Here is a 13,852-nt window from a genome sequence, read left to right as displayed (position 1 = left end):
CATCCTAGATTACAGGTGTCGAACTCCAGGCTTCGAAGGCCGTTGTCCTGCACGTTTTAGATGTGTCCTTAATCCAACACAGCTGATTCAAATGGCTAAATTACAGGACAGCACAGGCTCACTGCTGGATCATTTGATTCAGGTGTGTTGAAACAGGATAATATCTAAAACCTGCAGGACACCGGCCCTCGAGGCCTGGAGTTCGACACCCCTGTCCTAGATGCATGAAGGAGCGTTTCCGCAGGTCCTTTCTCCCTGCAGCTGCCAGACTGTACAATCAAAACTGCTCCCAACAATCATAGATGTTTACATCTGCACTGTAACTGCAATAATTTAATCAACCGATTCGCACTACAACCTGGTTTGCCTCTTATCTGTAGTTAATTTGATTTAATTTACAGTACTCTGTTTATAGTAACCATTGTCCTTGATGTAAATATGAAAGAAAAATTGTGTATGTTTCTGTTCTGTGTACTGTTTGTTGTATATGTGTCTTTCTGGCTGCTGTTACAAACAAATTTCCTCTTGTGGGACAATTAAAGGATTATTCTATTCTATACTTCATACTGCTGAGACGCCAAAGCCCACGCCATAACATCCCCTCCCCCGTGTCAGATACACACAGTATTTTTCCCCCAGTAAGCAGGGTGTGGGTAACCCTGTTGTCATTGTAACCCTTCCAGTGTTTGTGAAGCAAGAATCTGCTGTGCATGTCTGAGTTCACAGTTTTCACCCTGCACGCACACTTTATGCCTAATCTGCTCCCTGATTGGCATCTGCTTTTAAGTCCTGAGTAGCACCTCCATCTCTCTGACGGTCACCAGCTACATCCAGCTGACCCTCCACAGAGTCACAGGACTCCACCCCCTCACCGCAAGCCGACCAGTGGTACTGAAGCAGGAAATGCATGTGTGTTCCTGCCCCAGTCGGTAGGATTAATGCAGCTAATCACGCAGCGGTGGCAGTTCGTTTCAGACGCACTTCAAACACAAACCGAGATTTTAACCTGTAACATTCCACCTTTGAGATGATGTAACAGGTACGCTGTGGTACGGCATAACAACACCCCCACTCGCCCAGCACCACCCAACAGCTGGATCTTTATTTAACTCAGTCGTGCGTACAAAGCGTGCACGTACCGTTATCTTCGACTCCTGCTGAGGTTATCCAGGTGAGATTATATTCACATTTCTATGGAGACCAACAGTGAACTCCAGGTGCTCGAAAACGACCTGAAAACACGACTGAGCTCAGTCTGCAGGCACATCTGGACTTCATCTGGCTCCGCCCGCCCCTTATGCCCCCCTGAACATCACGTGGGCTAAAAACCACAAGGCGGGCTTCCTGTGGTTACAGGAAGTGAGCTGTGACCTAGATGTCATGACACACCTGGACGTACAGGTCAGAGCTGTGGCTGCGCTGTCACATAGATGTGCATGACATGCGTTGCTCTAACCAGGATGTGAACCTTTCCATCTCAGTTAAAGAAAAATGTTCACTCTGACCATGAACTGGCTATGAATCCTGACCCGCCCACCAGCCTCCATCAGCGCCAACACCCGTTTGAAACACTCCCAGGGTTTCCTGTTTCCACAGGACTGGACTTACTCTTAGGGTTTTCAGCAGATTTTATTTTGGAAACCAGCAGGAAACAAAGGCTCCTTTAAATCGAGACACAGGCCTGTCATGTGATCTCAGCTTACAGTGAGACAGGGGTGTGGCCCCTCTAGGTTCCTCTAGCTCCACAGAGACGCCACACAGGAAGTTGAGCTGCGTTCAAGGTGTTTAATGAGACACAGGTGAACCAGCTGACCGCTCACACGTACAAAACTAATGAAAATATCTACATTCACAAACACTGAACTGTCCACAAGCCCCGCCCTCTCTGCCAGGCTCCAGGGGTCAGGCTAGGCTCTTTCAAAAATAAAACAGCAGTACAGTTCCTATGTCTTCCCAGGATGCTTTGCAGCTGTCAAGTCTGTTGATCCGGAGCAGTGACAAACTGCTGACCCTGCTGTTGACAGGATGTCAGGAAACCCTGTGCATAGAAAGAGGTCATCATCATCAGAGCAACCTGTGACATCAGCATCCAGTAATCAGTAGCAGGACTCTCAAAATTTCAAAATCCCTGGTAGCCCTTCAGGCAGGGACTCTTCAGTTTTTGGTAGCCCAAAATAAATTTAAGTAGCCCGAATAAAAAAGAGAGCAATTTTTTGATTGATGTTTTGTTTCCTTTACAATATTATACATTAAAGTATAATATTGTAAAGGAAACAAAACATTAATCAAAAAATTGTTGAAAAACAAATTACAACATTGTATAAAAATTACAATCATCAACTCAAATACTTGGTTCTAATTGAACAGAAATTTCTATGAACTTGTAAGAACTGTGTAGGACATGAATCCGTCTGTGTCAGATCCTGAATTTGAAATTTCCACTGAAGTCACGGGTAAGAGACAAGTGGAACCAAGATCTAGGCCATTTGCTTTTTGAAGTTTGCAAAGACTGCTAAATTTTGCCAGTGGTAGTTCCCTCTTAGTACTCTGTTCTAAACAGATTTTTCAGGTTTATTTTTAGTATGTTATTTGCAATTGGTGTTTGTTCTGGGAAAGATATTGCAGACTGAGCAATGCATTTCTTGCATTTCTCATGGGTTCTAATGGGGGCCTTTCTTAAAATGACTGGTCCCAGTAACAAAGGCACTTGTCGACTCAGAAATCGAGAGAAAACCAACAACACACCCGGCAGAACATTATGTTATTTACACGGGTGCACATAAGTGGTCCGCATGTGCGCATTCACTGTCAAAATAAAAGATGCGCACCAGATAAGAAGTTGAAACGCGCGTTTGCGTCCATATAAAAAGCACTGTTTTAGTCCGCTAGAGTGGGATTTTCACGGCACATTCCGCACCACATCTCTGTGCGTTCATCATTTGTTTGAAGCCAGCTCACCTCCTGCAACCACTTTTCTGAGAATACGCGCTTCTTTTGTTGTTCGGACTCCTTCTGACATTTGTTTGGAGGTGGAGGAACACCAAAGTAATTGCTTAAGGGAGCTTCTTCGACATCTTTAAGAGTTCTAAACAAATGTCTGTCCTCCTCCAGAAAATCTTATGTATGCAAACACGCGTTGCAACTTCATATCTTGTGCGCGTTTTTTTTTTATTTTGACAGCGAATGCGCACCTGCGGACCACTTATGTGCAGCCCTGGTTATATAGCTCGTCATATTGCAGCCACAGAAATTATTTTGTCCATGAAACCATAAAGCTGCACTTTCTTTTCGCCTTATAGTCTGATTTGTCATAACTTTTCCATTTTGTGGTAAGCTTTTCTTTGGCTGTCACTTCTTCACCCTGACCTGTCTTATTTGGCTCAGCAGAACTAAAATATATATCCTGCTGCTTTTACACACACACACACACACACAACGGTCAGCGATTCTGCGCGATCAACCTCTCACATGTTTAAGCTTGCGGCGGGAGATTTACCTTGTCATGTTTGCATAGTGCGCAAATTATCATCACTCACCAATCAGTACTGTCGCTCTCTATACACAGTTCGCGAGATTGCAAAGTGAAAGCAAAAAACAAGCGCAAATTCAAACGCGATTTCAATATGTCACATATTGACAGTGGCTCATCGATGCCAATGACATAATTACCCAGCTACATTTCCGAAAGAATGCAAAAGCATTGACATATATTTTTCCTTCCTACAATAGCCCGACGGGCAGGGAAGAGATAGATTTTGGTAGCCCGACTGGAAAAATTGCTAGCCCCGGGACGTCGGGCTAGCGATTTTGCAAGCCCTGAGTAGCCAATGAGGTCGCACGTACCTGCGCGGCTACAGTTTGAGCTCGTTGGCGATCTTGGAAGCAACGTTCTTGAAGGCGATGGACGTTCCTGAAATCCGTTTGAAGCGGACGCCGTTGAGTGAGAGGCGGGGCAGCTTGCACACCTCCATCTCCCATTGGACAAGACTGTCGGCGTGGCCATCTCCATGGACACAGAGCAACAGAAAGTGCTCGGGCTGCTCGTAGTCGCAGTTGTTGGCATCAAGGACTTTCCTGATCTCGCGCATCATGTCTAGTGGCTCCATAGAGGATGTGGTCTTCATGCTCCACGTGAACCTCAGCGAGCGAGGCTTGGCATCCTTCAGCAGAGGAGCAGCGGGGGACGCAGGCTCCTCTTTCTGCTCCGACGACATGTTACGGCTGCAGATGGACAGAAGAGTATCAGCTGACAAACATGCTGCTCTCTGATTGGAACGTCTCTGTGTTTACCGTCAACACTCCAAACCAATCACAATAAAGAGATGATGACATCATCTGACTCACCTGGAGCCCTCAGCTCTGCCATTCCTCTCAAGCTCTGAGATCCCTCTGACAGCAAGGACACAGGAAGCAAGAGCAAAAGGGTGACATGGATGCAGCAGGAAAGGAAGAAGGAAAGGCAGAAGGAAGCAAGGGAGGAAGAAAGCAGAGTTGGTTGTAGCAGAAGAAGAAAACACTGGAGGGTCTGGTGCTGGTCGTTACAGCGCCCCCTGTCAGCTGCCCGGTAAACCTCCCATGATGCCTCGCTGTTACATACCTGCGTGTGAATTTGGAGGTGAGCTTGGAGAAGAGGTTGGTGGAGCCTCTGGCCCGTGATTGGGCAAGTGGTGCAGCGTCATGTGACAAGGTGGGGGAAGCAGGGGGGCCATTGTAGGTGGCAGTGCGTCTCTCTCGGAGCTGACCACCGTGAAATGTGCTGCGACTTGCTGTCCCCCGAGGGAAATGAAGCCTGTCGGGAGGAGTTGTTCCGCTGCTGACGCTGTGAGTGGAAGCTCCACCCCCTGATCGCTGGGGGGGCGTGGTCACTGCGCTGCGTGGAGGATGGCAAAAGTTAGATACAAAGCGTATGGATCAGCAGGCATGACTCACCTGGCGACTGTACCTGCCGTCTCTGCCGTTATGGACCGCAGCATGGCGTTCCGCAGAGCTGCACACGTACGTGTTCCTTCTCGTCATGCTGGAGGACCCGCCCTGTGACACACAGCCAATGAAAAGTGTGAAGACCATAGACAATAATCAACCAATAACTGAGACGCAGTAGGTGGAAATGAGCTTTGAAAAGCACAACACAAGCTCATCTGCAAGCTGCAGTGTCACTTACAGGGGGTGTAGCTAAGCTCTTCTTCCTCTCTGGGATATCGGCCACATTGGGGTTGTTGGCGCTCCCCAGCAGAGGACTTCCTGTTTCCACAGGACTGGACTTCGTGTTCTGACTTCTGCCCTCCAGCTTCACCTCACACTCTGCTGACGTGGTGGCCTGACTCCTGGTGGGAGGAGCCATGACAGAACACACTGAGGAGGAGAGGAAGAAGGAGGTGTTAGTGTGCCATGGGTTGGAGCCAGGTCCCAGTGTAGGAGTGGGCGTTTACCTTGGTCGCTGTATCGCCTTTGTTTGGAGGAGGAGCTACGTGGGGCAGCGACGTGTGCCGGAGACTGGCTGCTGCTAGACGGCCGCGGTTTGAGCAGGGAGGAGTCGCTGGCCTCCACCTGAAACACAGACACAGCTACACCTGTTACACCTGCCAACGTTACCTGCTGTCAACACTGTAACCACTTACCTCCACAGTCTTGCGTCCCAGCAGCAGGTAGGTGGCCGTAATGTCATCGTACTTCATCTTGGAGAGCGAATCAGTGATTGCATCTCTGGAGTAGCCCATCCCCACCATCAGGTCTGACAGATCAATACTGACAGTCAGTGTGTGTCTGTCTGCGTCTATGTGTGTGCGTCTGTGTCTGTGTGTGTACCGATCCTCTGCTCGTCTCTGATGTTCAGCTCTGGTTCGATGAAGGGTTTCATCTCGTCTTCATCAGAGCTGCTGTTGATCCACCGATCCTTCATGATTTGCTGATAAAAGAAACAACGTAACGTTCAGGTAACGTGTTACCCGGTGAGGGTTAGTCATTATAAACAGATAATTACATAATTAGTACCCTCACTATCACTGCTGTACTGATTATTTATCATGGCTATATTGACTAGGACCCAGTAATTGTTGTCCTGTGTGAGGGACCTGAGCTGTGGTGTAATGATGTCATCTCACTCTGTGCTAATGTCACAGGACTAACAGAGTAAACATTTCATGGCAACAAAGGAGCCAATATTTTTACAGATATCATGTTTCTGATGCTAAAGATCAAACTGTGTCAAACCAGCATTCAAGGAGGCTCACGGAACCGTGATCACACACACACCATTCATCATATGTAAGAATGGGAAACACACACACACACACACACACACACACACACACACACACACACACACACACACACACACACACACACACACACACACGATTAGCTGATTCCTGTAATCAGGCTAAAGTTCAGTCAGCTGTGCGCGTTGTTCAGTTCAAACTGAGTGGAAACATGAAAACAGACCAAGCTGCCACAGTAACCAGCAGCTCATGACACCAATGCATAATTAGGTAATCAGGTTTCTGACAAGCACACGAACCACAGGAAGGTGCCGTTCTATCTATACCGAGTCGCACCTCAAGACAGATTCTTCAACATTAAGCAGCACATGACAGAGGACAGAGATGTATAGACTATCAGGATATCCTAAAGACTCCTTGAAAAGCCTCCAGTTGATTTAAAATGCTGCAGCAAGAGTACTGACAGGGACTAGAAAGAGAGAGCATATTTCTCCTATAATGGCTTCCCTTCATTGGCTCCCTGTTAAATCCAGAATTTAAAATCCTGCTCCTCACATAGGTCTTGAATAATCAAGCCCCATCTTATCTTAATGACCTTGTAGTACCATGTCACCCCATTAGAGCACTTTGCTCTCACACTTACTCTTAGAGTATTTAAAAGTAGAATGGAAGGCAGAGCCTTCAGTTTTCAGGCCCTTATTCAGTGGAACCAGCTTTCTGTTGGGATTCAGGACACAGACACTATCTCTACTTTTAAAATTAGGTTTCAAACTTTCCTTTTTGCTAAAGCATATAGTTAGGGGTGGATCAGGTGACCCTGAATCTTTGTTTAGTTATGCCGCAATAGGTGTAGGCTGCTGGGGGAATCCCATGATGCACTGGGTGTTTCTTCTTCACTCACTATGTGCTAATAGACCCCTCTGCACGGAATCATACTTGTTATTAATCTCTGGCTCTTTTCCACAGCATGTCTTTGTCCTGTCTTCCTCCACCCATCCCTCCCTGAGCCTGGTTCTGTCGGAGGTTTCTTCCTGTTAAAAGGGGGTTTTCCTTCTCACTGTTACCAAAGTGCTTGCACATTGTGGGTCATATGATTGTTGGGTTTTCTCTGTATGTATTATTGTAGGGTCTACAAGCACCTTGAGGCGACTGTTGTTGTGATTTGGCGCTGTATAAATAAAATTTAATTGAACTGAAACATGAAAGATGCACAGGTGGCTTCAGAGACTTAAAGTAAAAACCTGAAACGAGTCAGCGTTGTGCACTTCCTGCTAGGGCTGTTCGATATAACGATATATATCGGATGACGATATAAAAACGTCTATCGTTTCATTTTACACAATCGTTTGTTTCGTGGTGTCGCAAAATAAATTGTTTACGGCAATATTTTTTCATCGTTTTGATGGTCACTGTTTTGGCTATATTAATTTCTTAAAGTTCGCTATTTCTCTTATATTTAATATAACCACACTACGGACGGACAAGCGCCTGTTTTTATGCGTTATGGTTAGCAACAACGACGGTAACACCATCGCGTGTCCGCTTGTTTATGTTCCACATAAACCTTTCACAATAAAGCTCAAGATCCTGTTGAGACTTTTCAAAATAAACTGAATCACGTGAAAGAGCAGATTATTTACGGATGAGAAGTAAAAAAGAGCCGCCAGGTGCTAAAAAATAGACCTTAGACTCAAACGTTAGAACAGGCTTTTCCCCGCAGCACGCCGTGTAATAAATACTCACAAAGAAAACGGTGGCCGTTACAACTTGTGTCTAAAAATGTATCGTTTCATGCATCGGTTAAAACACTCGACTCCAGCTACATGACACGCAGCTGGAAACACTTCACGCAAATTGAGCTGCCCGAGATTCACAGAATTTACAGAAAACGTTACATTTTTGTGATTTATATCGTTATTGGGACGATAGAATTCTTATATCGGGATATGAGATTTTGGTCATATCGCACAGCCCTACTTCCTGCACCCTCGTCCAAGTCGATAGGTTTTTAGTTCATGTTTTTGTTTTCATCTGTTTATCCTTCACTCTGAATTGAACTGAATTATGCATATATGATGTATTGATTATGTACAGATGATGTATTGATTATATTGCTGATGTAGTGGTTCACCTCCAGTGTTCCTCTCTTGCCCGGGTTCAGCACCAGGAAGCGTTTCAGCAGGTTCTCACAGTCCGTCGACATGTAGAAGGGGATTCGATATTTCCCTCGCAGCACGCGCTCCCTCAGCTCCTGCACACACACCAATCACTGTCATGTCCTGATGCTGCAGGACATCCTCAGACCTCCCTGCTCCTCACCTTCAGGTTCTGCCCGTCAAACGGCAGAGAGCCACTGACCAGCGTGTAAAGGATCACCCCGAGACTCCACACATCCACCTCTGGACCGTCATACTTCTTACCCTGAAACAAACACGCACAAGCATACGTCACAAATACACACACACTCTATACTCTGCAGCTTCACAGAAAACCACACACACCACAGACACCTTTGTGCGTACCTGGAAGAGCTCAGGTGCAGCATATGGAGGAGACCCACAGAAGGTGTCCAGTTTTCCTCCAACGGTGAACTCGTTGCTGAATCCAAAGTCTGCGATCTTTATGTTCATGTCGGCGTCCAAGAGGAGGTTCTCCGCCTGCAGAGTAGCAGAGACCATTTGTTAGGAACACATGGAAGCCTGTTTATAGCTGGAGTGAAGTCTGCATTGTGACAGTAAGCACAATGCAGACATAAGCTGGATTCAGCTCTCTAAAACAGAGGAAAACCTCAATGCTTCAAAGTCAGCCTGTGTGTGTTTGTGTGTGTGTAACTACACTCTGTAGTAATACAGTTGTAGGAGCTAACATGGAGAGTCAGAGTGGTTGGCTCACTGTACATGACTGTAGCCTGTATATCAAAACATGGAAATAGGTGAGCAGCTAATGCTAAGTGCTAACCTATTCCTACACTAATAAACGAAAAATAAAACCAGAGAGAAAATAAAAATACTGCAGTTAGTCTGACGCCTCGAGCGTTTTCATCCTCCTGCTGTTTTTAAATTTATGCGATGACTGTAGGGGCGTCCGATGTTAGCCCCGCTCTGAACCCTCCCTCCTTCCTGCTCTTATCCGTCTTTAACAGGACCTGACAGGAAACGGATCACCAAGCAGGACGCTCAATTTCTCACTTTTCCACAACCAGAAGAATCACCCCCGATGCTAGACATCAGAGAGAATGCAGCTTTTAGGGAGCTGCTTCCATTTTTACATACAGTTTGATAACTTCAGAAGAGGAAATCGAAAACACCTGAAAACGTTAAATTTCAGATGTGAAGGTGATTCCACACCTGCAGACCTCTCATATAAAGTTTAGGTGGGGCTTCAGAATAACCGCCCGGGGCGTTACCTTGAGGTCTCGGTGAACGATGTGCTTCTGATGGCAGTACTGGACTGCAGACACAATCTGTGGAGACACACACGGACCTGAAACACTTGGGTATTATGCGATGGATAGTACTGCCAATGTGTTACCATGGTAACGGCAGTGTGTGCATGTGTACATGTTACCTGTCTAAATTTAGCTCTGGCCTCCTTCTCCTTCATCCTACCATGAGCTACGAGGTAGTCGAATACTTCACCTGCGCGCACACACGCGCACACACACACACACACACAGGGTTCAAAGGTCACACCTGTCCCAGCCTCTGATTGGTTTAAAATATATGAAGAACTAACCTCCGCTGGCGTACTCCATCACTAGGTACAGAGTCTTCTCCGTCTCAATCACCTCGAACAGCTTCACTGCAAACACGTACATGTGTATACACACACAGACAGACAGGGTTCAGATAATGTAAGAGAGCTCAGCTCGCTCTCTTACATTATCTGAACCCTGCGTGAAGCCATTAGGCTGTACTTCCATGAAGTACAAGGGGAGTTCTCTGCACTGAACTCAGGCTCAGTGCAGAGAACTTCCCTTGTACTGAGGCTCTTAGAGCAGAAACAGAAACCAAACTGATCGCAGCAAAGAAAAACAAAGTCATGAACCACCTGATAGAAGCAGCGAGGTGATATGAAACAGCCGTGTGACGAGGTTCTGCCCCTCACCTGTTTAACCCCAGGAAAATTACAAATATGGCATCTGAGCAACTCTGGTCGGTCACACAGGTGCAGTGATGACGTGAGGAGGTACTCACCGATATTCGGGTGATTTAAGATCTTCATTATTCGGACCTCCCTGTAGAGCTGAGACACAGACAGGAAACAGACAGCGTCAGGAACGCCAGGATGAATCACAGACGTCATCAAGAACGATGGGAACAGTTTGGTACGAAACAAAGTTCCTGTCTTTCAGAGGTCAGCTGCGTGTGAGAGATGACGCAGCGCTCTAACCATTTCTTTCAAAGTGAGCTGTGTGATTACGGAACAATGATCAATAATTATAACGTTAAAAATCACATCAATGCCTCAGCACGGCTCCTGTAAAAACCATTCCTGATTAAAATCATCCCAGCAGCACGCAGACACTTGCAACTGAAGGTACATCAGGTCAACTCACCTATAACACCTGACTGTTTCAGACCAGCCTGAAAACATCCAGGTGAAAGGTCATCATCTTGATGTGAATTATGATGAACGTCAGCTCCCTGCGCCATTAAGAACACAGAGTCGGGCTACTGTCAGACGTTAGTCTAGCTTTATTTTTTTAGGGTGAATTCTGAGCGGTGAGCTCAGACTAAGGACGCATGTATGATCTGTGACCACAGGTTTGGTAGTCTGCACAAAGCACAGGCTGAGATTTGATGGCAGAATCACATATTAAAAACACGTTTTTCCTTGAACTTCAGCAGCGAGTCAGTAAACCAGCTCCAGATGAGTGTTTTCATGTTTCCTGCTCAGGTAAACCTAAAAACACCGTTCTCTGCTTCAGCCTGACTCTTTCTAAATAATAATAATTTGAACCATTTCAGTGTAATTTCTGCTGCGACACTTGTGAGCACATTACTTCCTGTCAGGTGACAGTGCTCACCTTCTGCAGGCTGCTGGGGTTCAGCTGGGTCTTATCGATGATCTTGATGGCGACCTGTCAGACACACACAGGTGATCAGTGCTCTGTAGGGGGTCTGGGATATTTCCCAGCAGTCCCCGGGACTCATCTCACCTCCCATCCTGTTGGGATATGTCGAGCCAGCTTCACTTTGGCAAAGTTTCCCTTCCCGATGGTTTTCAGCAGCCGGTAGTTTCCCACATGCGGTGACTCGTCTGTGCCAGACGCCGACGAGTTTTTACAGCGGGCGGAACGGACAGAGCGGGATGGCACCTCGCTGCGCCCGTCGTCCACCGAGGCATGCTGGGAAATAAACACACAGTCAGCATGGAGCATGGTCCCAGCTCAAAGTATCTGTTCATGTTCCAACCCTTTTATCCAGCAAGCACCTGGTAGCAGTGGATTGTGGACATATCCCAAAATCATAGGTCAAAATGATGAAGAATAAAGAACATCACAGTACTCACTGATATAACATCAACGCTCACTAACATGACATCGCAGCGCCCAGTGACATAACGTCATGCTCACTGACATGACATCAGTGATCATGATGATGATGATAATAATAATAATAACAATAATAACAATGGATTGCATTTCTATAGCGCTTTTCTAGGCACCCAAAACGCTTTACAATTCCACTATTCGTTCACTCTCACATTCACTCACTGGTGCAGGCAAACCACAGTTGTAGCCACAGCTGCCCTGGGGCAGACTGACAGAAGCAAGGTTGCCATATCGCATCGCAGCACCTACATCTGCGCTTTATTGGGATGTTTTTATTATGTCTCTTGGCATTAGAAACACTGGAGCTGCTCACTCAGGAGGATGTTCACCTATTTAATGATGAAGTCTGAGCTTCAGGTAACCCCGTGATGCAAACCATATATAGGTAATATTAGCAGTGGTCAAAGGTCAGCGGTCAGATTTCTGCAGTCACGAGTATGTTATTTACATTTATCAGTAAACAAACAGTTTTATTAAATAGAAACTGAACTAGAAACTAAGTAACTCACTGATCTGTTTGTTTGTTGTTGTCTAACTTTTCCAAACGAAAAACATACGCGCACTCACGTGCTCGGGGTCCCGCTCGTTCACGGTGGGCAGCGGGGTCCTGGCGGACATGTTCCAGGGTCACAGTGAGCCAGGGTCGTTAGTTTCGGTCATGAAGCCCCCGCTCCGCTCCGGAACACCTGCGTGACGTCAGCCTGAGTTTACCTAAGCAGGTTCCCACGCAGCATCACCGGCCCCGGTCCTGGCTGCACGCCGGGCGGGTTATCTGTCCCGGCTTGGCTCGTCTCGGCTTCTTGTCCGGCTTTCTGTAACCGGCATCGACCCGAACGGAACCGGAGCACCAGTTCCTCTTTGCTGGCGGCTAGCTGCTAGCAGCCCGGCACTACCGGGTGTGCGCGTACGCGGAGCCTGTCCGGTGGCGTGTGGTGGCTTCTGGCTCGGGGACACGGTACCGGTTCGGTTCAGTCAGGGTCTCCTCATCCTCTACGGCAGCCTCACCGTTAGCCGCTACGCTAGCCAAGATGGAGGACTAACCCAGCCCAGCGCGCTGACGGGATGTGACGTTACAGACAGCGTGCGAAAGGATTGGTTAGCCGAGCGGCGGCGTTTGTTGTTGCTGGAGTGTTTACGGAGGCCTTCAGCGGTGAAGGGCCGGAGGTCCGCATTAGTATTTCTGAACCGTTCAATGTCCTTCAATGCACATATTATACAAACATGTAAGACTGCTTTCTTCCATTTGCGCAACATCTGTAAAATCAGAAATATCCTGTCTCAGTGTGATGCTGAAAAACTAGTTCATGCATTTATTACTTCCAGGCTGGACTAGTGTAATTCATTATTATCAGGATGTCCAAAAAACTCGCTGAAAAGCCTTCAACTAATCCAAAATGCTGCAGCAAGAGTACTGACAAGGACTAGAAAGAGAGAGCATATTTCTCCTGTATTGGCTTCCCTTCATTGGCTTCCTGTTAAATCCAGAATTTAATTCAAAATCCTGCTCCTCACATACAAGGTCTTAAATAATCAGATCACATCTTATCTTAATGACCTTGTAGTACCATATCACCCTATTAGAGCACTTTGCTCTCGCACTGCAGACTTACTTGTTGTTCCGAGAGTATTTAAAATTAGAATGGGAGGGAGAGCCTTCAGTTTTCAGGCCCCTCTTCTGTGGAACCAGCTTCCAGTTTGGATTTGGGAGACAAACACTATCTCTACTTTCAAGATTAGGCTTAAAACTTTCCTTTTTGCTAAAGCATATAGTTAGGGCTGGACCAGGTGACCCTGAATCCTCCCTTAGTTATGCTGCAATAGACGTAGGCTGCCGGGGATTCCCATGATGCATTGGGTTTTTCCTTTCCAGTCACCTTTCTTACTCACTATGTGTTAATAGACCTCTCTGCATTGAATCATACCTGTTATTAATCTCTGTCTCTCTTCCACAGCATGTCTTCTATCCTGTCTTCCTTCTCTCACCCCAACTGGTCGCAGCAGATGGCCGCCCCTCCTTGAGCCTGGTTCTACCGGAGGTTTCTTCCTGTTAAAAGGGAGTTTTTCCTACCCACTCTCG

At 46.7% G+C, this 13,852-nt stretch overlaps 1 protein-coding gene across 2 annotated transcripts; it reads right to left on the bottom strand.

Annotated features, from left to right (window-relative positions):
* Window positions 1-1,771: 1,771 nt before the first annotated feature.
* LOC146692641 (MAP/microtubule affinity-regulating kinase 3-like) lies at window positions 1,772-12,803 on the bottom strand. 2 transcript variants are annotated; one of them, XM_085432760.1, is made up of 19 exons: window positions 12,343-12,803; window positions 11,380-11,568; window positions 11,248-11,301; window positions 10,415-10,463; window positions 9,954-10,019; window positions 9,786-9,856; window positions 9,625-9,681; window positions 8,741-8,875; window positions 8,538-8,639; window positions 8,350-8,469; window positions 5,806-5,905; window positions 5,619-5,731; window positions 5,430-5,547; window positions 5,162-5,352; window positions 4,943-5,031; window positions 4,598-4,870; window positions 4,345-4,389; window positions 3,844-4,221; window positions 1,772-2,038 (listed from the first exon to the last, which is right to left on the bottom strand). In XM_085432760.1, exons 1-18 carry the CDS (start codon window positions 12,391-12,393, stop codon window positions 3,852-3,854), a joined length of 2,193 nt encoding a protein of 730 aa, XP_085288886.1. In that variant the 5' UTR covers window positions 12,394-12,803; the 3' UTR covers window positions 1,772-2,038; window positions 3,844-3,851. The 2 variants fall into 2 exon arrangements, with proteins under 2 accessions (XP_085288886.1, XP_085288887.1); XM_085432761.1 differs by lacking the exon at window positions 4,345-4,389.
* Window positions 12,804-13,852: the final 1,049 nt, after the last annotated feature.

Source organism: Copadichromis virginalis, linkage group LG15 (assembly GCF_057382275.1).
Source record: "Copadichromis virginalis isolate Kocher_CV1m ecotype Utaka linkage group LG15, C_Virginalis_male_GT1.1, whole genome shotgun sequence".
Classification (NCBI taxonomy): Eukaryota; Metazoa; Chordata; class Actinopteri; order Cichliformes; family Cichlidae; genus Copadichromis; species Copadichromis virginalis.
Note: the sequence above shows the minus strand (reverse complement) of the source record. Positions and strands in the feature narration are given on the sequence as shown.